Raw genomic sequence first — 23,191 nt, 5'->3', positions numbered from 1 at the left:
GGTACTTCTGTTTTTAGGTTGTAGAAAGAAAAAACCATGAAAGAAAAAATTTTTTCTTTAGTTAAATTCTACTACAAAGAAAAGCTCCCATCCTAAAGAGCAAGATTGTTCTGTAAGGTCATTTTGATTCCTTTGTTTAATCCTCCACATACCTATTCTATACACTATTAAATGTCATCATCAGAGTTCCTTCTGATTGCTTTTTTCTTTCTCTTCTTTCTTTTTTTAAGATTTTATTTATTTATTTCACAGAGAGAGAGCACAAGCAGGGGGAGCAGCAGAGGGAGAGCGAGAAGCAGGCTCCCCGCTGAGCAGGGAGCCCGATGCGGGGCTTGATGCGATGCGGGGCTTGATGCGGTGCTCGATGCGGTGCTCGATCCCAGGACCCTGGGATCATGACCTGAGCCGAAGGCAGACGCCTAACGACTGAGCCACGCAGGCGCCCCTTCTATATTAAAGAAAAATAGCAACAGTGTAGTACTCCTGCTTACTAATTTTCTGGCATTATGCACATTGACTTATTTGCTTTCCATAGAACTTATGCTTGAAAACCCGAGGTTGTTTAAATATCTAAAGAAAGATATTGAAGCCTTATTCTAGCTGGTAATTTCCTTTATTGTGTGGCCCTGAACTAGAAGACATGATAGGAGGGGTGTGGTCGCTTAGTAAACATCAATTCAGCTCGGGCTCATGTGCAATTTCCTTTTCTATCTGAATTCACAGAGCAGGAGATCTTTGCTCTAAACCTTGCAACACCAGGGTCTGCCCCTGTGTGGCTATGGAATATTTATCCCTCTCACAGTTTAGCTACATAACCTAGATCAGGCCCTTTGGAAGGTGTAGGCATTAGATGCTGCTCAAAGATTAGGCCTTTAATTTTATGCTAGTTGATAGCCCTTTTGTATCTCCCATTATTAACAATAGGATAGAAAACCACAGCAGTTCCAGATCTAAGACTTGCTGTTGTGAGGACTAGGAAGTGCCAAGAAAAATGCTGTTAACACAGAAGATCTAAACTGCCTTTTTAGGCTAAAGGTCTTATTTTATGCAACATCGGGCCTGGAAGCAATTCTCTTTTCTGATGCTGGGAAGCTTTTGTCCTAAATGAGTCAAAGACAGTTTAATTTAAAATTACATTAGTATTGTAACATGATTTTAGTAACCTGTAGTCTGGCAATTAGCCCTGATTCAGCCAAATTGAGTATTACTGATTTCAGGTTTTATAAAATTGTCGTAGGAATTACTGGTTTATGTACTTGATATTTCTCAAGAATTCATTTTGAGCTATTAACTCAGGGGACTTTGCTAAGTGGTCTTTTGGCAGACAGATTGCTGTCTGAAAGGACATTTTTCTGAGATGTTCAATAATAAGGTGTTATAAATAAAGACAAAACAAACATCTTCCAGCCTTTAGGTCAGTACATTACATTTACAGATTTAGAGATTTCCTGCGATTATTAATGCCAAGATGGGTTCAGATTAAATCACATTCATCATGTACTATTCTGTGGCATTCTTTGGGTTTAAAGTTGCTGTTGAAATGTCTTTGTTAAATATCTGTCGATCTGGTTTTATTTCTAAAGAGCCACCGAAGGATTAGAGCATTGGACTGGGCATTAGGAGACAGGCCTGTTTTTATTTGTGTTTTTTTTTTGTTCTTGTTCTCTTATTAAACAGAAACTTTTAGTCCCTACAATATTCCAGGCAATATGGTAGCCAGTGGGTTTATAGAGATTGAAAGATACATTCCCAGTTTCAGTGCATCTGGTTTAACTGGACCCTTTTCCTGATTTCCTGTGTAGCTTCAGACATTCCTTATCTTCTCTAAGTCTCCGTTTCTTCCAATGTACGATGGGATTAGACCAGATAGTTAGTCTATAAAGTTTCCTTCACAGCTCTGAGATTCTTTGGTTTAAAGTGAATAGGGGCACCTGGGTAGCTCAGTCTGTTGGGCGTCTGCCTTCAGCTCAGGTCATGATCTCGGGGTCCTGGGATTAAGCCCCACATCATGCTCTCTGCCAGTGGGGAGTCTGCTTTTCTCCTTCCCACTCTACCTCTGTGCTCCCGCTCTCTCTCTCTCTTTCTCAAATAAAGTCTTTTAAATAAAATAAAGTGAATAAATAGGACCACCTTCCCTGCCATTTTAAACTTCAAGCTATTTTCTTGAATTCTGCTTGTTATGGTTTAAATTTGAAAAATATTTATAATAGATATCACTGGAAAGGTGTTTTACAGTGAGGAACTGAGAAGCCGAGTTTTGTAGAGAATGTTTTATCATTAAATAGATGATAAAATTATTTCTTTATCAGAATTGTTGTGAATATCTGTTCATGCAGTTACTTCTCCCATGGCGTGACATAATTCACAGTGCTTCAGGGCAAGGCTGCCTGTTTACCCACAGCAACAAATATCTCAGTTTTTCTAGGAGTCATCTTTGCTTCTTTTGTTTTTCTCCCTCTCCAGCCCTGTTGACTCTCCTTTCAAAACATGTCCAAATAGATCTATTCCTCTCCCCCTCCATTCCTACCACTATCATCCCAGCCACTATTCTCTTTCACCTACAGTCCTGAAGCAGTCTCCTGTGTGGTCTCCCTGCTCCTGCTGGCCTCCCCAGTCCAATCACCACAGCTATAGTGATCTTTTTAAAATATAAATACAATTGCATTACTTTTCTTTTTTAAAAACACTGCAGTCCATTCTCATTTCAATGAGAATGCACTCCAGCTTCTTTAACCCTGCTGTAGAAGCTCTGTACGACCTGGCCCCTGGCTTCCTCTCTTCTGTGCTCTGTACGCCTTAGCCCTGTGCTAGCCAGCAAGGTAGCCCCCAGGCTTATGTGGCTGTTGAGCACTTGAAATGCGGCTAGCCTGAATTGAGATATGCTGTGTGTATAAAGTACACCCCGAATTTCAGAGACTGAGTATGAAGGAAAGTAAAATACTTTGTGGATAATTTTTATATTGAATGCCTGTCTATGATAATTCTTCGGGTATAATATATTGGCTTAGATCAAATATTTTATTGAAATTGAGTTCATCTATGTTTTACTTTAGTCAGTGAAGGTACTACAAAATTTTAAATTGCATACATGGCTCACATTATATTTCTGTCAGAAGTGCTACTCTAACCACGTAGACCTTTCTGTCCTGGGCTCATAACCACTGTCAGCCTTTTTCATTAGCTGTTCCTTCTGCCTAGATTGTTCTACAGGATTGGCTTTCTGTCCTGCAGGTCTCCATTTAACCAGTTTAAAGTAGCTGGTCAACCAACATAGAGTAACTTTGCCACTCTATAATGCTTTTCTGTTTTACAACATAGGGTGTGTCACTATCTGGTGTTTTGTGTATTTCCTTATTCCTTTATTATACAGCTCCTCACTCCCAACTCCCACAGTGCTTTGCATATTATGATACTTAACAGATGTTTTAAAAAATTGATAAATAGCATTGGAAGAATAAAAAACTTTTTTTTTCTGAAAGCTTTATACTTTCAGTCAGTTGCTGGCAGGAAAGGATTTAAGGGAAGCTCTAATCCCACTGCCTAGAAGGTGTTAGAGTTTCAAAGTGTGAGGGAAAGGGAAAATGAACAGCAGTTGCCTTTTTCTCTTCCTAATGGATTTATATTTTTCCTAATTGGAATGGGTGTGGGGGGTGAGTAGGAAGGGTCAGGGAGAAAGGAGATGGATTTTAATGCCACAGTGAATTCCTAGTTTTATTTTAGTACCCTTAGCTCATAATGAATGTTAGGTCCAGTTCAGTAAGTTTATCTTAGCCTGATTTATTGTTACATTATATAAACAATACGTGTTTTTTTTCCTCCTGAATCTTTTTGGTGACTTGATATTCCTATAAACATACCTCCTTCCCAAACCATTGTGGATTTTGAAATTTATTTTTAATTTTTTTTACTTTTTATTTCAAAATCATTTTTAATTTATAGAAAAGTCATGAGAGAAATACAAAGAACTCTCAGATTCACAGATTGCTAACATTTATCCAGATTCACCAATTACTAATATTTTGCTACATTTGCTGTTTCACTCCCACTGTCTATATAGACACATTATTTTCTTTATTCCTGAACCATCTAAGAATTAGTTGTAGATATTATGAGTCTTTATACTAAATAAGCATATATTTCCTAAAGACAAGAACATCTCTTATATAACTATAGTATAATTACCAAATTGAGGAAATACAGTATTGATAAATATTATACTGTATAGTCCATATTCAAAATCTGCCCATTTTTCCAATAATGTGAACGGGCATAGTCGAAATGTACCTTTTCTAGCTCTTAGGGCTGGTAGAGGTTTGATTATTGAATTCCCTGATTAGAAATAGGATAAAGTACATATTTGGTCATCTTAAGCATTTTCTTTTTTCAATCCTCTCTTCTGTTTAAACTATGAATTATTTGCTTTAACTGAATATGTAGTGTTTGTGTGAGTTCACAGGGAAAGATAGGGAGGGGAGCAGGGGGGTATCATAAGGGTGGAAGTAAATCAGTACTCAATAAGGAACAGGACTGTCTTCAGGAATTTGTACTGATAATTGATGTAACAATTCTGGTTTTCTAAGTCTCTGCCAAAAGATGCCAGAGACATTTGAAGATAAAATGTATTGTTGGCTACATTTAACTCAACTTACTTGTCTTGCTGCTTCTTCCAAGCCTGTGACTGAAGAGTTACTCAAACAACAAAAGCTGAATTCAGATGAGACCATTATAACTCAGCAGTCTGTATCTGATTCCCACTTGGCAGAACTCCAGGAAAAAATCCAGCAAACAGAGGCCACCAACAAGGTATGATCAGTCCAGGCCCTTGGAGATCACAGGGCTTCCTGAGGATGTGACTGGCTCTAGCTGAGGCTTAACCTCTCTGAGTAGGACTTGGGAGATGGATACTCTGTATTCCTGTTGCTCTAAGGAATATTTTTGATTAAAAATGTAGTTCTTTCCTTTCTTTATCTCTCATCAAGATTTTAGCTTGCTCTGCACAGATCAGAATTTCTGGTGCCTTTTAGATCTGTAATTAAAACTTGAATGTAGTCTTTAACTCTATAAGGCACCAAGATAGGAGGTTTATGCTTTGGTTTTAGCTTAACTTCTTACCCCTTTAGAGCCCAAGGAGTCTAACATTTGCTTAGAAGAAAATTTTATCAATGCCCACAATTTGAATGCTGAGCTTCTGGCCAGATGTACTCTTGTAGTGTTCCGTCCTGTCCTAGATAGCAGAGCTCCTTGGTCTTTGTATAAAGGATCCACAGTGAGGGGCACCTGGGTGGCTCAGTCAGTTAAGCGTCTGGCTCTTGATTTCAGCTCAGGTCATGATCTCAGGGTGGTGAGATCGAGCGCCTCAATGGGCTCTGTGCTTGGTAGTAGCCTGCTTAAGATTCTCTTCCTGCCCCTACCCCCACCCTACGTCTGCAAGTGCGCACGCGCGCGCACTCTCTCTTTCTCAAAAAAAAAAAAAAAATTAGAATCCACAGTGATTCATGTGGACAAGTGCCCAGTACAGCTGCCCATTACAGAGAAAGCACAGTACATGAAAATTGAAGCAATTGAATATTGAATGAAGTATTTTATATTTCCTGCTACTTTGTCTTAATGAATGATTTAGGGCTTTAAGGGTTACTATATGTGAGGAAAAATTAACAAGGTAATATTCTCTAGGAAACCCTTTAAACCTAGATTTGAGGAAGGACTTTCTAGTTGATTTAGAGGTTAAAAGAAATTGACCTAACAAACTGTTTTTCTTTGCCGAATTCAGATTCTTCAAGAGAAACTGAATGAAATGAGCTGTGAACTCAAGTCTGCTCAGGAGTCATCTCAGAAGCAAGATGGTACAATTCAAAGCCTCAAGGAAACTCTGAAGAGCAGGGAAAATGAGGTAAATATTTGGTAGTCAGGGACCTGTGAGGAAATGATTTGTTCCATCAAAGTAGACACGTATTTCATATTTTGTAGAAACAGATTGTCAGACTAACAGATGTTAGCCTAGAGAAACCGTAGTGTAATCTAAATTGGTATTTCTAAAATCTGTACAGGTGAGATAATGGAATTTATTTTTAGTTTACTAATATGTTCGGTACTCCCTGTCTCATTTTCAGACCGAGGAGTTGTACCAGGTGATTGAAGGTCAAAATGACACAATGGCAAAGCTTCGAGAAATGCTGCACCAAAGTCAGCTTGGACAACTTCATGTATGTGAGGGTCACATAGGACAGGAGGCGAGACTCCAGTTGAGGAAGTGCCACGTTCAGTCACAGTTTTGATTTTGTTGGTCTTCTCAGCTGCTTGGTGCTTGCCCACCTTGTGATTTTGACTTTTCCTCTTTTTTCAGAACTCAGAGGGTACTTCCCCAGCTCAGCAACAGGTGGCCCTGCTTGATCTTCAGAGTGCTTTGTTCTACAGCCAGCTTGAAATACAGAAACTCCAGAGGGTAGTACGTCAAAAAGAACGCCAACTGGCTGATGCCAAACGATGTGTGCAATTCGTAGAGGCTGCCGCCCATGAAAGAGAACAGCAGAAAGAGGCGTCTTGGAAACATAACCAGGTAAATCGGCAGTTGTTTTGTGGCCAGAGATGCTGACTTTGCCCTGATAATAACTTTTTATAGGGACAGTTTGTGTTGAATCCTTGAGTCACTTGCTTAATCGAAGTAATTCAGTTTGACGTTTATTGTCCTCATACCATGTGCCAGAGACTGGGCTGTGTTCTGAAAATACAAGAGTCAATATCACAGGCTCTTTCCTGTTAAGTTACTTGTAGTTTAGTATGAGACAGTCACATAAACAGAATTTTAGTGTAAATACTGAAATGAGGTAAAGGAGGTATGTTTGGGTCCTATTGGAATATATAGGAGGGGCTGAGGAAGGGAGGCAGGGAAAGCTTCATGGGGGAGGAGCTATCTGGGGTTATTCTTGAAGGGTGGGTAAAGATTAGCAAGACAGAATAGTGGGAAACAATAACCAAGGTCAAAGGAATGGCATGCACAATTAGCCACATCTTTTAAAAAAAAAATTCTTAGGTGGTTCCTTTATCTCGTTGCATTAGACCATATGCTGTCAATTTTTTTTTAAGATGTGAAAGGATGATAGAAATATTCTGTCCTTGAGCTTATCCAGGGTTACAGTGGGACAGAGTTCTGCTTAGTAGCTATATAGAGCTATCATTTTTAAACTAGAGAGTAAGTATTGAACTATATAATATGAAATTTACATCTTACTGCCATTCACAGTTCCCACAATTTCCCATATCCTATTTGATTCGTGTATAATATTTCTAGAGTAATTGTAAGAATGGCACTTTCCTGCTACTTTATATTTTATTCTGTATGCCTTGAAAGTTTTAAGGCCTCACTATCTACTAACCAGGTGAAAATTTTAGATTGTTTGAAAAAGGGAATCTGTTTAATTCAGGAATTACGAAAAGCCTTGCAGCAGCTCCAGGGAGAATTGCAGAGTAAGAGCCAACAGCTTCGTACCCTGGAGACTGAAAAATACAATGAGATTAGAAACCATGAGCAACACATTCAGCACCTAAACCACAGTCTGAGTCACAAAGAGCAGCTGCTTCAGGTGAGTCTACGTAATGATTTTAACAGAAACTGGGCTCACAGAGCTCTGAAAGTTCTGTTCATGTAATCTCAGATTAGTCCACCTGTGTTGAGTACCGGTTACATGCAGAACATTGAGAGGTGGGAACCAGGAGGATTCAAAATAAGTAGAAAGTACAATTCATGAACCACAGTGCTAACCAGCAGGTGTAGGAAATAATAAATACAGACCTGAAAGACTTAAGCAATAAATATTTTGCAAGTAGTTATTAAACACCTCTGTGAACCAGATACTATGCTAGTGCTGGGAAGACAGAAGATATGACCACTGTTCTTAGTCTAGTAGGTGAAAACATCTGTATAGAAATTTCCAGTTACTTACATGATAAAATGAACGTCGGAGGGAAAATTTGGAACACTGAAGAAGACTGTGATCAGTCTCCTGCTCTAAGCTTCAGTCCTATTGAATCTCTTACATTCTGATGAGCATAGTTTTTTCATAGTGTGCATGTATTGTGCATACGTTTTCTCTCTGATAGAAATACCCCCACCTGCTCTTCACTTGGGAAACTCCCAGTACTGTAAGACTCAGAGCAAATGTAACCTCTTTTGTGAGATCTTTAGTGACACCTTCAGGCAGATTTAGACAGTGCATCTTGTATTCCCCAGTAGCTAGCTATGCAGACATACACACCCATACATACATAATGTGTATACACACACACACACACACACGTATACACATGTGTACAGTAGTTAACAATTTGTGTGTCTGTTATCTCTGCTAACCTGTGTTTTCCTTGAGAGTGATAACGTTTTGTTTTTTATCCTGAATAACAAATTGTTTAGCAAAGTGTAGGAATTCGATGCATATTGGATAAATGAATAAAGGGAAATATTTTTTGGTCTCATTAGGAATTTCGGGAGCTCCTGCAGTATCGAGATAAGTCGGACAAAACCCTTGAAGCAGATGAAATGTTGCTTGAGAAACTTCGGCAGAGAATACAAGATCGAGATGTTGCTTTAGAGGTACGCACCTTAGTTTTGTTTACGGCACTAGGGATTAGTCTATTCACATAGGTACTTAGAAATATGTGTCTACTTAATTTGCTGCTTTTTGGAGTTGGTCTTCCCTTCCTTTATATTTTTATTGAATAAGTGTGATCACAATAGTGAATCCTACGGAGCTTTAGGATCCTTACTTTCCTTGCAGCGAGCTATAGATGAAAAGTTCTCCACTCTGGAAGAGAAAGAAAAGGAACTGCGTCAACTTCATCTCGCCGTGCGAGAACGAGATCATGACTTAGAGAGATTGCGTGGTATTCTCTCTTCTAATGAAGCTACCATGCAGGTAAGAGCACAATCTGCCATGATTGTTATCTCTCTCCCACTTGGATGCTAAGCCTGAAGCATCGACCCTTTCCCTCATTTTCTGAAAACCAAGGTATTTGCTTTATAAGAAAAAAAAAATACGGAAACAACAAAAATAGTTATCCATCGTAGATTAGGAAGTGAGAAATGTTAGTACTTCTGCTGTGGACTTTGTAGGGGGAAGTAGTGAATATGGATTTCTAGACATCCTTTCTGATTTGTTTCTTTTTTTTTAAGATTTTCTTTACTTATTTGACAGAGAGAGAGCACAAGTAGGGGGAGCGGCAAGCAGAGGAAGAGGAAAAGTAGACTCCTCGCTGAGCCGGGAGTCCGATGTGGGGCTCGATCCCAGGACCCTGGGATCATGACCTGAGCTGAAGGCAGACGCTTAACGACTGAGCCACCCAGGGGCCCCTGATTTGTTTCTAATCCTTGTCAATATCTATATACTTTTACATAAACATTGCCAGGGTACAACTGTTATACTGTTGTTTTCTCATTAATATTACATGCATATTCTCGTATAGCCACAGTCAGAACACTTGATTATTAATATTTACCGTGGGCTATTTTTGGATATGTATTTTAGAGCTTATATATTTAACCATCTTCCACTTCTTAAAGAAGTCCTTCGCTTCCTGTGTAGCATAGCCTGCCTCCTCAAAAATGCTTCATTTTTATTTCTCTAAACAAATTAGTTGAGAGTTTCTAAAACCAAAGAAAAGATTAGTATGGCATTGTTAGATTAGATACGAAGTTTTTTCCTTTTGCAAAAAATTGATACGTTAGGAGGTAATTTGAAGGTGGATCAAGTTTCTTATTTATCCTGGGGAGTGTGGGTCGTCCTTTGACTTGTCATTGCTTTCTCTGTTACTGTAGAGTATGGAGAGTCTCCTGAGGGCCAAAGGCCTGGAAGTAGAGCAGTTATCTGCCGCCTGTCAAAACCTCCAATGGCTGAAAGAAGAAAGGGAAACCAAATTTAGCCATTGGCAGAAGGAACAAGAGAGTATCATTCAGCAGTTACAGACATCTCTGCATGACAGGAACAAAGAAGTGGAGGCAAGACTTTAGCTAATTGGTTTAGTGGCAGTTGGTTTAGTGATTATAGAATCTCAGTCTTGGATTGGGACTCTTTAGGTCTGGGGGGCCAGTGACCCAAGTCTTAAATTCCATCCTGTGCCTGGGCGAGTCATTGGCTTTCACTGGGACTTTTTTTCCTCTACCTCTAAGCTCAAGGTGACAATTATCTTTCTCAGTTAAGTCATGTGAGAATTAATGAGAACTAAAACATGCACCTATAATGTGATAGCCAACCTTTATTGTGATGGTGCTCACGCTTGTTAGGCACTGTTATAATTGCTTGATGAATGTTAACTCACTGAATCCTGACAAGTCTATGAGGTATATATTATTATCCTTCATTTACAGACAAGGGAACAGACTTCTGAAATGAAATAACTTGTCCAAAGTAACATAGTTAATAAGTGACAGAGTCAGTAAGCTGCCCAGGCAGTGTGGTTCCACAGTTTTAACCACCATCTACAACCCCTCAGTATAGAAGTAGGAACTTCATCACCATGCTGAGAAATATAGGGCTCATTATTCTTTTAGAGCTTATTATTTTGTGTTTCCCCTACAAAAGTTATACTGGGGAGAAAATAAATACATGGACTGCGTGTCCATTCATCTTCATCTAATATTGATTATTATGTACCCTGAGCAAATAAGGAAAGGGCCTACTTCAGAAAACAATATGTAAGTTGCCATTATAAGTATTTTTCTGTATTGTTAGTGCTCATTCTTTGAGCATGTACATACAGCCTTCTGTCTACCAGGCCTGTGCGAGATGTGGGGAAACAGAAGTGAATAAAACATGATACTTGTTCTCCAGAATCTCATAGCTCTTTCTTCTATAACAGATTCTTTTTTTTTTTTTTTAAGATTTTATTTATTTATTTGACAGAGAGAGCCACAGTGAGAGAGGCAAACAAGCAGGGGGGAGTACGGGGAAGGAGAAGCAGGCTTCCTGCAGAGCAGGGAGCCTGGTGCGGGCAGGGCTCAATCCCAGGACCCTGGGACCATGACCTGAGCTGAAGGCAGACGCTTAACGACTGAGCCACCCAGGCGCCCCTCTATAACAGATTCTTATAAACCCCTTGATATGTAGTAGAGGGAATTCTTTCCCCCAGAACTTAGAGTGTCCCTTCTGTATTAGGATCTTAGTGCCACATTGCTGTGTAAGCTCGGACCAGGGCAGAGTGAGATAGCAGAGGACCTGTGCCGGCGCCTACAGCGAAAGGAAAGGATGCTGCAGGAACTGCTGAGCGATCGAAACAAGCAAGCAGTGGAACATGAAATCGAGATTCAAGGCCTGCTTCAGTCTCTGAGCACCAGGGAGCAGGAGAGCCAAGTAAGGACTAATGCGCAGACCAGAAGAGTGTCAGTGCATTGGTAGTCTGGGAATAGGGAGCGTTTGAACATTGTAGCGTGTATGTGTGTGTCATTTTGCAGTCCATTCTGTTAGGGGTTCTTCCTTTAGTCTGTTACCTAGACTACGGTTTTACATCTGTCATCAGAGCATGCAAGATTTTTAGGCACTTTGCATTGAGAAGTGTGCCTAAGCAACACACGTACCCATTAACTTCATTCTGTACATTTTCTTTCCTTAATATTCTGATAATTTTGACAGAAGGGAATACAGGGTTCTGGAGTGTTTTGATTTTGATTCTAAATTCTCAAGACTCATGATATTTTCTATTTTTAGCCAAGTTACGGGAAAACTTACACTTGACATATTTTTTCTTAATTCTTATAAAATCTGAATTATCTTAAGAGGAAAAAAGATTGTGTTTTCTTCAAAGGCCATGATGAGAATAAATAATTTATAGTAACATGGGATATATTAATCTTACAATACTGGTACACAGGTATTTCAAAAGTCAATTTTTTTTTTTAAGAGATTTTACTTTTTTTTAAGATTTTATCTATTAGAGAGAGAGCATGATCTGGGGGAGGGGCAGAGGGAAAGGGAGAAGCAGACTCCCTGCTGAGCCGGGAGCTCTCTCCTAGGACCCCAGGATCATGACCTGAGCCAAAGGCAGACACTTAACTGACTCAGCCACCCAGGCGTCCCTCAAAAGTCAATTCTTAATTTATCCCCATTCCCAGGTATCTTTGTCCTCAAGGCTAGAGATGGGTGCTGCATTTCAGGGACCAGTCGCTCACAGTCGCCCCCAGCCAGTTTCAGGGAGGACTGGATTCTTATCATTTGCCTTTGTTATTTGACCATAATATTCTCTAATGCTTCCTTATATCATGGGATGGTTATAATCCTCTTTTCTAATCCTCAGGCCCACTGAAGTGAATATACATTTCCTTAGAAACATTCTGCCATGAGCTGCAGAAATTGCTTCTAGAGAAGACCTAACAAAATCACTGAATTATTTAAGTCTTTGGCAGGAGGCTAACAGAAGTCTTTATATGAGTGTTCTTTTTAACCCCTTTGTAACTTGAATTAGTTTATTTCACCTCAGAAAGAAATATTATACACTCCTGATAGTAAAAAAGTAGAAGCTAGCAGATGACTAAATTACAAAAAATTGATTTAACTCAAGAAAAAGAGTAGTGGTTGTATTCTAGATCTGCTTTTTAAATTTTATATGGAGGAGAAATTCCCCCTGGATTGCTTTTTAGAAACACAGATTCCTAGGCTTACTCCTGGGGACAGAAATTAGGAGGTATAGATAGGACTCGAGAATTTGCATTTCTTACAAGCTTTCAGGTGATGGTGATGCTGCCAGTCCACAAGCCACACTTGGAGGACCATTGCTAAAAACAACACTGCTAGGAAGAGAATACCAAGCCAGATAGATCATACATACATATACAGAAGAGATCTTGTATATTATTTATTATGTTTTTTCCCATAGTAACTTCTGCAGATTTTTATTCAGGCAAACTTATAATGTAGTGTTAACCTCTAAGATGGTTATGTCCAAATCCTTAAAAAGCCCAAATTTTACTTACTAAAAATGTAAGGTTATTCTTTTATTTACCTTAGAAATTATGACAAGAGCTCAGTTTCTCATTAAAACAGTAGTAATTGTCCCCAGTTGATGCTGATACAGCTAATACAGTACTGATTCATCATCTTTTACCCCCAGTAATTTTAGTCTGAGTTTATTGTTTCCAGATTTTCTGATTAAATGCAGACTTCCTATGTGGTAATGGTCACATAATGTTCTAGATCTTTTCCTTATTGCGCCATCATCTGTCTTAGAAAACTGGGATTTGAAATTAAATAAAGTGGGTTTGGTGGTTTTGAGGTTCAGATTCTCCTGATTATATGGCCTGATAAAAATGTTTCCGGGTATATTGATTCACTCAGCAAATATGCATTGAGTGCCTACTATGTGCCAGACACTGTTCTGGGTGCTTGTGATTCAGTGCTGAAGAAAACATCGTAGAGCCTGCCCTTAGCAAACTTACATAGACAGTGAACATATATCAGATAATGGTAAGTGCATTGTAAAAACTTAGCAGGACAAAGAGAACTGGGAGTAGAGAAAAGAGGTCTGTTTTAGATAAGATATGCAGAGGAGGCCAATCCGGTAAGGTATCAGTAGGCAAAGATGTAAAGGGAGCAAACCAAACGAATGTTTGGGTAAAGAACATCCAGGCCAAAGGCACATGTATCCCAGAGTAAAGGACATCTGCTATCCCACTTCAAACCAGAATCTTAATACCTCAGCCTGATCAAGTTCTGGCAGAGCCAATTTCAGGTTGTTTGATCTGTAACAGATGTGTTATATTCAGCTTTTCCAATGTTCTTTACCTGAGAGACTTTCTTTCCACTCATCAGCTGTTTTTCCCTGTAAACTGAAAGCAAGGAAACTATTTTGGGGGGCCCCCACTGGCTTTTCATGAACAGTTGACTTTTTTTATTGTTATGTTAATCCCCATACATTACATCATTAGTTTGAGATATAGTGTTCCATGATTCATTGTCTGTGCATAACACCCAGTGCTCCATGCAGAACGTGCCCTCCCCAATACCCATCACCAGGCTAACCCATCCTCCCACCCCTCTCCCCTCTAGAACCCTCAGTTTGTTTTTCAGAGTCCATCGTCTCTCATGGTTCTTCTCCCCCTCCGATTTCCCCCCCTTCATTCTTCCCCTCCTGCTACATTCTTCTTCTTTTTTCCTTTCTTAACATATATTGCATTATTATGAACAGTTGACTTTTAACGAATAACTTCAGAGCACAAATTTTGTTTTCTAGAGTATCTTTTTAATGGTATGTGTGATTTCCTTACTAGGCCACTGCAGAGAAGATGGTACAAGCCCTGATGGAAAGAAATTCGGAATTACAGGCCCTGCGCCAGTATTTAGGAGGGAAAGACTTCATGTCCCAAGCACTCATCTCTAACCAACCCACCGAAGTTACCTCCAGCAGCCCCCATCTTAGAGAGCAGACTGACCAAGTAAGAATTACATGCTTGTATAGATGTTCATGCCAACTGCCTTTTTTGTGTGTGTCTGAGGCATGAGTTTGATCATTTTAATACCAAATTGTGTGAGGACATTCCAGGTCCTTGTCATTATGATCATGGTTCCTGTAACCTTTCTAAATCCCCTGACTCTTCCAATTTTTAGGGTTCAGTTCATATACCCTCCAAAGATGATAGCATTTCGTTGACTGCCAAAGGGGATACCAGTATACCCAGGTCCTCATTAGGTAAGTATCAAATTTAATTTCACTAAGGAATCTTCTGTCTTTTCTTTCTGTAACTCTGTTAATAGGTTTGGCCAGGACTCTCTTTTCCTACCTTAATGGAAAAAAATAAGTTTAGATTCCCCCTGAAAGGCTGAAGACCTGTCTATTCTAGAAAGAACTACCCTTATTGTGTTGAATTGAGACTATTGTTCTGGGTACAGTTTGGCTCAGGGAAACTGCCTCCTGATTATTCTTTCCAGATAGCTTTTCAGGGGTTCAGAAATGCAGGAGGTGTGTTTCCAAGCCTACACAACAGGACAATGGGGCTGACACCTTCTCCTGGGTATCTTACAAGCAGGCCGAGGCTACTCACAGTAACTTGACATAACCTGCATTACAGTGTTGGGAGGGGGAGGCAGTGTACATTAAGTTAGTTGCCAAGATCACAACCATCTAAGAGACAGTTGTAGGCCTTGAACTCCCTAAAAACAAATGAATTCTGTGAAGAGTAGGAACAAAACTTAAATGAGTGCTGGGGATTAGAGTCTCTGACTTTCACAGAGCAAAGGGTTGGGATCTAGGGTAGCTTCAAGGAAGAGATTTACCCAGTGAGTTGTAGAAATAGGGGCTCACCATCATCAATGAAGTGGTAATTATAATGCTATAAGAAAGGTTGTGGACTTGAAGAATTAACTTATGATTTTTTAAATGATATTAAAGAATGTAAGGGGGTGCCTGGGTGGCTCAGTCAGTTAAGCATCCAACTCTTGATTTCAGCTCAGGTCTTGATCTCGGGGTCGTGAGTTCAAGCCCCATGTTGGGCTCCATGCTGGGCTGGGCATGGAGCTACTTTTAAAAAAAAGAAAGGAAAAGAATGTAAAAAGTTTGTGTCTGTGTTACAGTGTAAGGTATTAATGGAATTCCATAGGTAAGTCATGCAACTAGTTATTTTTTTGTAGGAAAACTTTGTCAAAGAGTAAAGAATGCTTGATTTGTTTAATTTACTCCCTATTTACCTTTTTTCAAAAAAGTACCTCTCTCTAATTTTTTATTTTGCAAATTTCAAACTTCTAGAAAAGTGGCAAAAATCCTGCAGTGAATACACATACAGACTTTTATTAAGATTCACCATCTATTAACATTTTGCAACATTTGCGTTATTTCTTCACATGTACATGCACAGATGGGATGTTTTTTCTAAGCCTTTTAAAAATTACTTAGATATCATGACACTTCATTTCTAAATACTTCATTATGTATTTCCTAAAAGCAAGGGCATTCTCCTACATAACTACAGTATAACGATCACATTCAGGAAATTTAACCTTGGTATAGTCCTGGTACAGTTCATATCCAAGTTCCCGTTGTCCCAGGAACATTCCCGGTGGTTGGGTCTCCCTCTCCAGGACCATGCATGCATTTAGTTGTCATGTCTCGTTAGTCTCCTTTAAGTCTAGAACAGTTTTCTAGCCTTTTTTGGTCTTTTTTGACATTGGCATATTTGAAAACTCTGGGCCAGCGAATGGCCTTCAATCTGGCTCTGATTGTTTCCTCATGGTTCGATTCAAGTTAAACATTTTCGGCAAGAATACTACAAGGGTGAGGTCTTTCTCAGTGCACCACATCAGGAGCACATGATAGCAGTTTGTATTTTTCCTTAGTTAAGATTGTATCTGCCAGACCTCTACACGTCTCCCTTTGTGTTGGTGACCTGCCACCCAACACCCTGAGAGGTTGACCGTCTCCCCACAGCCACTCACCCAGGGCTCCTAGCATCCTCTCAGCCTTGCCCGAAGCAGTGATTACGTTGGTAGTTTAAAAAAGTGATTTCTATTTCTAAAATTTCTTCCTTGTGTATTAGCACCTGTTCTTTCATAAAGAGCTGCCCTTTCCCTATTCTCCCCCACTCCATTTTTTTTTATATCAATGTGTTCTAATGGATTCTTTTTTTTTAAAAAAATCATTTTATTATCTGTTTCTGTCATTATTCCATTTGATGCCCAAATTACCCCCGATTTGGCCAGTTGGAGCCCCTTCAGGCTGCTCCTCTGTCCTTTTGATATGTCACCATCAGTTTTTCAGCATTTCCACACTTTCCGGCACAATAAGATGTTCCGTGATCACCTTTCCCTTTCCCTGCCTTGGCCCTGGAACTGCCTGTTACTTCAAGGAGCTCTGGTTCCTTGAAGTGGGTAATGGCACTTAGGTACTAATATCTGGGCATGAGATGGGTTCATAGCCACAGGTATGTCATTTGCTTCTAGGGCCTTTTAGGTGAACAGAGCTAAGGGTGTGTGCGTGTGTGTGTGTGTGTGTGTGTGTGTGTGTGTGTATTTGATACTGGTTTCTCTAATTCTAATTTAACACCACAGGTTCTTTCTTTGCCTTATTTTGTATTTGTATCTGCCTTTTTTTGACCTTGAGAAACCTGCTTACCTCTAACATGAATATATTTACCCATTCGCACAATACACTAAAGTAGTTTAGAATTGCTACATGAATACCACTACCAACAATAAGTCTATTAAATAATGTTTAAGATTTATTTTTTTAATCCTTAGACTATTTCCCACTGAGGGCATACAGTTAGAATAGTGAGTTCAAAAAATTATTTGGATTAATTTTTTAATTTTCTGGGTGTTTATATTATCTATTTATTATATAGGCTCATTTATTTATGTTAATATTCAGTTTTAGGCTTTTTCTTCCCCATTATTATTGAACTAACTTTACACATTAAAAATAAAACATTAACATGGTTCAAAACTCAAATATATAAAAAAGTATGCTCAGAAGACCCATCAACATCTCTGACATTTCTCTCTGGTTTTCACCCCTCCCTCGAAGGCAACCAATTTCATTTCTGGGTTATCCTTCCTATGTTTCTTTTTGCAAAGTAAGAGAGCAATCCTGTGTCTATATGTGATGTGTATGTGTGTGTTCTTATTTTCCCCTTTCCTAATGTAAAACAGACTCCGCTAGATGTATTCTTTTGTACCCAACTTGTTTTACGTAACAATATATCTTAGAAATTATTCTGTATCAGTTCATAAAGAGTTTCCTCATTCTTTTTTACAGTTGTATATAGTATCTCATTGCATGGATATACCGTAATTTATTCACTCTTCTTTTTATAGGCATGTAGATTGATTGTAGTATTTTGCTATTACAAATAATGCTGCAAAGAAGAATCTGTGCATATATTTTTGTTGTCATCGTGAGATTGTGTATTCAGACTAAATTCCTCAGAAACAAAGCGGCAGAGGTCATATGATGTTATAGTGATTAAAACGAGTGCTATGTGGTCATTTTTAGGAGACTTGGACACAGTTGCAGGGCTGGAAAAGGAACTGAGTAATGCCAAAGAGGAACTTGAGCTCATGGCTAAAAAAGAAAGAGAAAGTCGGGTGAGTGTTCTAGTGAGCCTAATTTCAAAATTCCTATTATTTTTTTCCAAAATAGTTTATTTTTTTTTCTTTTCTTTTTTTAATTTAATTTTATTATGTTAGTCACCATACATTACATCATTAGTTTTTGATGTAGTGTTCCATGATTCATTGTTTGCGTATAACACCCAGTGCTCCATGCAGTACGTGCCCTCTTTAATACCCATCACCAGGCTAACCCATCCCCCCACCCCCTCCCCTCTAACACCCTCAGTTTGTTTCTCAGAGTCCATAGTCTCTCATGGGTCGTCTCCCCCTCCGATTTACCCCCTTCATTTTTCCCTACCTTCTCCTAATGTCCTCCATGCTATTCCTTATGTTCCACAAATAAGTGAAACCATATGATAATTGACTTTCTCTGCTTGACTTATTTCACTTAGCATAATCTCCTCCAGTCCTATCCCTGTTGACGTAAAAGTTGGGTATTCATCCTTTCTGATGGCTGAGTAATATTCCATTGTATATATGGACCGCATCTTCTTTATCCATTTGTCTGTTGAGGGGCATCTCGGCTCTTAACACTGTGGTGGGAATGCAAGTTGGTACAGCCACTTTTGGAAAAGTGTGGAGGTTCCTCAAAAAATTAAAAATAGAGCTACCCTGTGACCCAGCAATTGCAGTCCTGGGTATTTACCCCAAAGACACAGATGTAGTGAAAAGAAGGGCCATATGCACCCCAATGTTCATAGCAGCAATGTCCACAAGAGCCAAACTGTGGAAAGAGCTGAGATGCCAAAATAGTTTATTTTTAAAAGAGTACAGTAGTCCAAGTATAATATGTAGGTCCAAATGCAAAGGAAGGCTTTTTTTTCTTTCTGGAGAAACATAGAAATTGCTTTATGTACACTTTTTCTCAAAAGACGCTCTTATTTTTATAAATGGAGATCATTAAACTTTTAAGTTCTGAAAAGACAAAGGCCGCTTTCTCTGCCCATTGCTGACTGGAATAATTATAAAGGATCTGTGAAAAAATGAGATACTATATAATTGCTGCTTGGAATTATGATGTTAGATCCATGAAATTAGCTTTAGAAACATGGAACAGAAGAATTTGGGGAATGACCAATAAATTCATTGAGTACTTGCTATATGCAATGTACCATACTGGGTACTTAAATTAACACTAAGGCTTACAGCTCTGCAAACTAAGTGGTATTGGCCCTATTTTATAGATGAAGAAGGTGAAACACTGATTGATTGATTGATTGATTTTAACATGGAGGTAGGAAGGGCGCCTGGGTGGCTTAGTCAGATAAGCGTCTGACTCTTGATTTCAGCCCAGTCATGATCTCAGGGGCATGAGATTGAAGATTCTCTCTCTCCCTCTGCTCCTCCCCCGCCCACCTGCTTAGCAAGCTCTCTCAAAAAAACAAAACAAAACAAAACAGAACCATGGAGGTGAGGAATTGTCATAGAACTAAGACATACCAAAGCTAAGATTTAAATTTAGGTCTTTTGTGACTCAAAATACTTGCTAAGAAGTCGTTATTTGGAGCAGATCATTTTTCCATTAGGCTGTATTTCTAGCAGTAGAGTTTTCATGAATTTTCTTAGACGAGGCCTCTCGGTCTTACAGAATCCCTTCTCCTTCTCCCTCCCTTTACAGCTGATTGTTATGTTCAGCTGTGATGTGGAAGAAGTATTAGGGCCACAGAACAGAGTTACCAACTAAAACTAAAAGGCTCTATGTGACCAGGGCATCTATTTTAGAGGGTCAGCAGTACATTAAGTTTACCTGGCTAGTCTATGCAAGTGTCAACTAGAAGATGAATAATAGTGCTCTAGTGGGTCAGATCAATTAACCACGTGGTGTGGTACCAAAGGGTGTTTTATGGGAAGCTGTAATGGCAGCTTTAAGGATGTCCTCCAGTTTAATTGGCACTATAAAACATTTCAAATTTGTTTAATTAATGAGTTTATTATGCTGCTTAAAAAAATGGGTCACCATGAGCAGATGAGTGAATCCTCCCAACCTCCCAAGCCTCTTGGCTTCTCAGATTTGGTCCATCTCTTTGCCAGAGTTAGATCTAGAATATACAACTTGTATTCATATTTGTGGTAAAATTATTTTACTGTACCTCTTAATTTCTCTTCTCATTATTCTTATTTCTTCTTACAACCAGCCTCCTATTCTATGACTCAAGTTTTAAGGATATGAAATTGTGTGGCATTTTAAAAATACCAGTTTTAAAAATCCCCTAGCTCCCCTCCTTTTTGGGGGTTCCACCCTAGCCATTATCTGATTACTCATGTTGGAGATTTTGGTTTCCGTAAGCCGTTTCTGTTTTTCTAATATATACTTGATTCAGAGTAATGTTACTTTTTGGTTCGTCCTGTTTGGGGGATCATCAAATTAGGGCTATGAATGGTTATTCTGAGTAAGTGATATTTAGCTATATTGCTTAGTTTTGTGTCCTTAATCAGTTACCAACCTCTCAGTTCAGTGCCATATATATTCATTATCACATTCCCTTTGATATTAGTTATATACCAAAAGCCATGTCGATTTTCCTGAATTTTTAAGCATTCCCCCTACTGTCTTGAAATCATAGTAATAGTGGTAGTAATAGTTAACATTCAGTGATTGCCTGCCAGGCACTTTTAAATACATTTTCTCTCCTCTCACGTAGCCCTAAAAAGTAGGTATTATTTCCGTTTTATAATTGAGGAAACTGAAGCTCAGTTTAAATGCCTTGTAGCGAGATTATGCCAAGATTTAAAACCCAAAACCCATGTCTGCCTGACTGCAGACCTTTATCTTGCTGCCATAATGTTTTCTTCCTCGTGTTTGAATTTTTCTAATATGGAGCAAATACCTGGCTATATAATGATAGAGGTCTCTGAAGAGGGCCTCATTAAGAAGCACTCCTTTTCCCTTACCCAAGATCTGAACAAACGGAGAGATAAAACAAAGTAGTGGCAGATAGTTTGGTATTTTATCAACTGCATTACTGATAAAGGCTTAGGTAGAGAACTTAATGCAGGAACCTAGGGGCATGCTAGCCAATCCCCAGAATTAGGTAGACTTATCTACCTAGTCACAGACAACATTGGGCCTTGGCAGACCACTCTACATGGTGAGGAAGAGCCTGCTCTTGGAGAAGCAGTGGCAAAAACAGGCTTCCTGCAGGCAGGTGCCTCCCAAAAAGAAGAAAGATGGAGCTAAGTCAAGCATGCCTGGTTTATTCTTCCCCAACATACTATTAAGATAAGTCCCTTTACCTGCCTGGGGCTGACTAAAGGGGTGGAGAAAGGTCAGGAGTTAAACTGAGGTCCTTCAGCATGGAAGGAAATGGGAGGAGAGGCATTTCTTCCTAACGTGCCACAGAAGCCCAGAACATCAAATAACTTTGTGTAGTTATAAATCATCACCAGCCCACATAGTGAACTATCATCATTGACGGAATTTGAAGTAAAATTTTTACTGCTCATAACTTACATTTTGTATCTTCTTAAAGAAATAGGTGCTGCTTTCTTTAGGAAGCTTGGCTATACCTTAAACTAGGTGTGTATCATCTGTCTTCTTTGTCACACCTATTTCCTTTAATTATCTCCAAATAGTTCTTTACATGGGGCACCGGGTGGCTCAGTTGGTTAAGCATCTGCCTTTGGCTCAGGTCATGATCCCAGGGTCCTGGGATGGAGCCCCACATCAGGCTCCCTGCTCAGTGGGGAGCCTGCTTCTCTCTCTGCCTGCTTCTCCCCCTGCTTGTGCTCTCTCTCCCTCTCTCTCTGTCTCTCTGACAAATAAATAAAAATCAGAAAAAAAAAAAATAGCTCCTTACTATGTGTACTTACAAATAACTTGCCATTACCATAAAGAATATATGGATGTGTTAGAATCTGCAGGAAAGGCATTATAACCTCCGTGTTCTGAGTCTGCTTCCTTGAGTTCACATTCTGGATCTCCCCCTTCCTAGCTCTGTGACTTTGAACAGGTTCCTTAATTTCTCTCTGCCTCAGTCACCTCCTCTGTAAACTGGGGAATAGAAGAATAGTGATCCTCTAGGGTTGTTGGGAGGATTCACTCATCTGCTCATGGGGACCCATTTTTTTAAGCAACATAATAAACTCATTAATTAAACAAATTTGAAATGTTTTATAGTGCCAGTTAAGCTGGAGGACATCCTTAAAGCTACCATTACAGCTTCCCATAAAACACCCTTTGGTACCACACCACGTGGTTAATTGATCCGACCCATAGACCACTACTATTCATCTTCTAGTTGGCACTTGCATTACTGGCTCATGGTGATACAATATGGAAGAACCTTGGCCTCAGTGTTAAAATGGGAACGTGACAGATACTGCGTCCTCTGCGCACCGACTTCAGGATCTCTTCTCTCCACAGATGGAACTTTCTGCGCTACAGTCCATGGTGGCCGTGCAAGAGGAAGAGCTACGGGTGCAGGCTGCCGACATGGAGTCCCTGACCAGGAGCATACAGATTAAAGAAGACCTCATAAAGGTCTTTCACAGCTTTTTCAAGATCCTTGGAAATGATGACAGCTCAGAATATCTGTAGGGCATCTTCAAACGACATTTGGATACCCTGAGTCCCTTGGCCAGTCCTTATTTCCTTGATGCACTGTCAGTTTGAGCCTCTTAATATCACCATGTTCTTTCCGACTTGTATTAGAGTTGCTGAGATTTCACAAAGAATGTATTGTTTCATATGGCTTATCAATATTCCACTTGAAAGTAGAGCAGACTATTTCAGGGACATCTGCTTCTTTGCCCCACTGCTAAATAGCACTGGACAGCCCCGAGATCGAGAGTCGCATGCCCCACTGACTGAGCCAGCCAGGCGCCCCGCATTCCTATTACTAGTTTTTTTTTTTCTTGACTTTTAGGACCTGCAGATGCAACTGGTTGATCCCGAAGACATACCAGCTATGGAACGCCTGACGCAGGAAGTCTTACTTCTTCGGGAAAAAGTTGCTTCAGTAGAATCACAGGGACAAGAAACTTTAGGAAATCGAAGACAACAAGTAAGTCTTTGGAATATAAACCTTATTTTTACTGTGAAACAAACAATGGAAAAGCTGTCAAGCTCAGTGATCTCTGAAAGGGTCTGTTGATGGAACTTCATAGAGAAT

General features: G+C 39.5%; 1 protein-coding gene across 25 annotated transcripts in view; it reads left to right on the top strand.

Annotated features, from left to right (window-relative positions):
- Positions 1 to 23,191, top strand: part of PDE4DIP (phosphodiesterase 4D interacting protein) — a 205,742-nt gene that overhangs the window by 129,555 nt on the left and 52,996 nt on the right. For all 25 annotated transcript variants that reach the window (XM_078072541.1, XM_078072540.1, XM_078072545.1 and 22 more), the window contains 14 exons: positions 4,672 to 4,803; positions 5,771 to 5,890; positions 6,111 to 6,203; positions 6,344 to 6,556; positions 7,422 to 7,580; positions 8,474 to 8,587; positions 8,772 to 8,909; positions 9,809 to 9,988; positions 11,145 to 11,339; positions 14,249 to 14,413; positions 14,586 to 14,667; positions 17,962 to 18,053; positions 22,444 to 22,560; positions 22,946 to 23,083. In XM_078072541.1, coding sequence (XP_077928667.1) covers positions 4,672 to 4,803; positions 5,771 to 5,890; positions 6,111 to 6,203; positions 6,344 to 6,556; positions 7,422 to 7,580; positions 8,474 to 8,587; positions 8,772 to 8,909; positions 9,809 to 9,988; positions 11,145 to 11,339; positions 14,249 to 14,413; positions 14,586 to 14,667; positions 17,962 to 18,053; positions 22,444 to 22,560; positions 22,946 to 23,083 — 1,938 coding nt within the window. The remainder of the gene's footprint in view (positions 1 to 4,671; positions 4,804 to 5,770; positions 5,891 to 6,110; positions 6,204 to 6,343; positions 6,557 to 7,421; positions 7,581 to 8,473; positions 8,588 to 8,771; positions 8,910 to 9,808; positions 9,989 to 11,144; positions 11,340 to 14,248; positions 14,414 to 14,585; positions 14,668 to 17,961; positions 18,054 to 22,443; positions 22,561 to 22,945; positions 23,084 to 23,191) is intronic.

This window comes from Halichoerus grypus, chromosome 5 (genome assembly GCF_964656455.1).
Source record: "Halichoerus grypus chromosome 5, mHalGry1.hap1.1, whole genome shotgun sequence".
Taxonomy (NCBI): Eukaryota; Metazoa; Chordata; class Mammalia; order Carnivora; family Phocidae; genus Halichoerus; species Halichoerus grypus.
The sequence above is the reverse complement of the archived record's forward strand: the minus strand, read 5'-3'. Positions and strand labels throughout refer to the sequence as shown.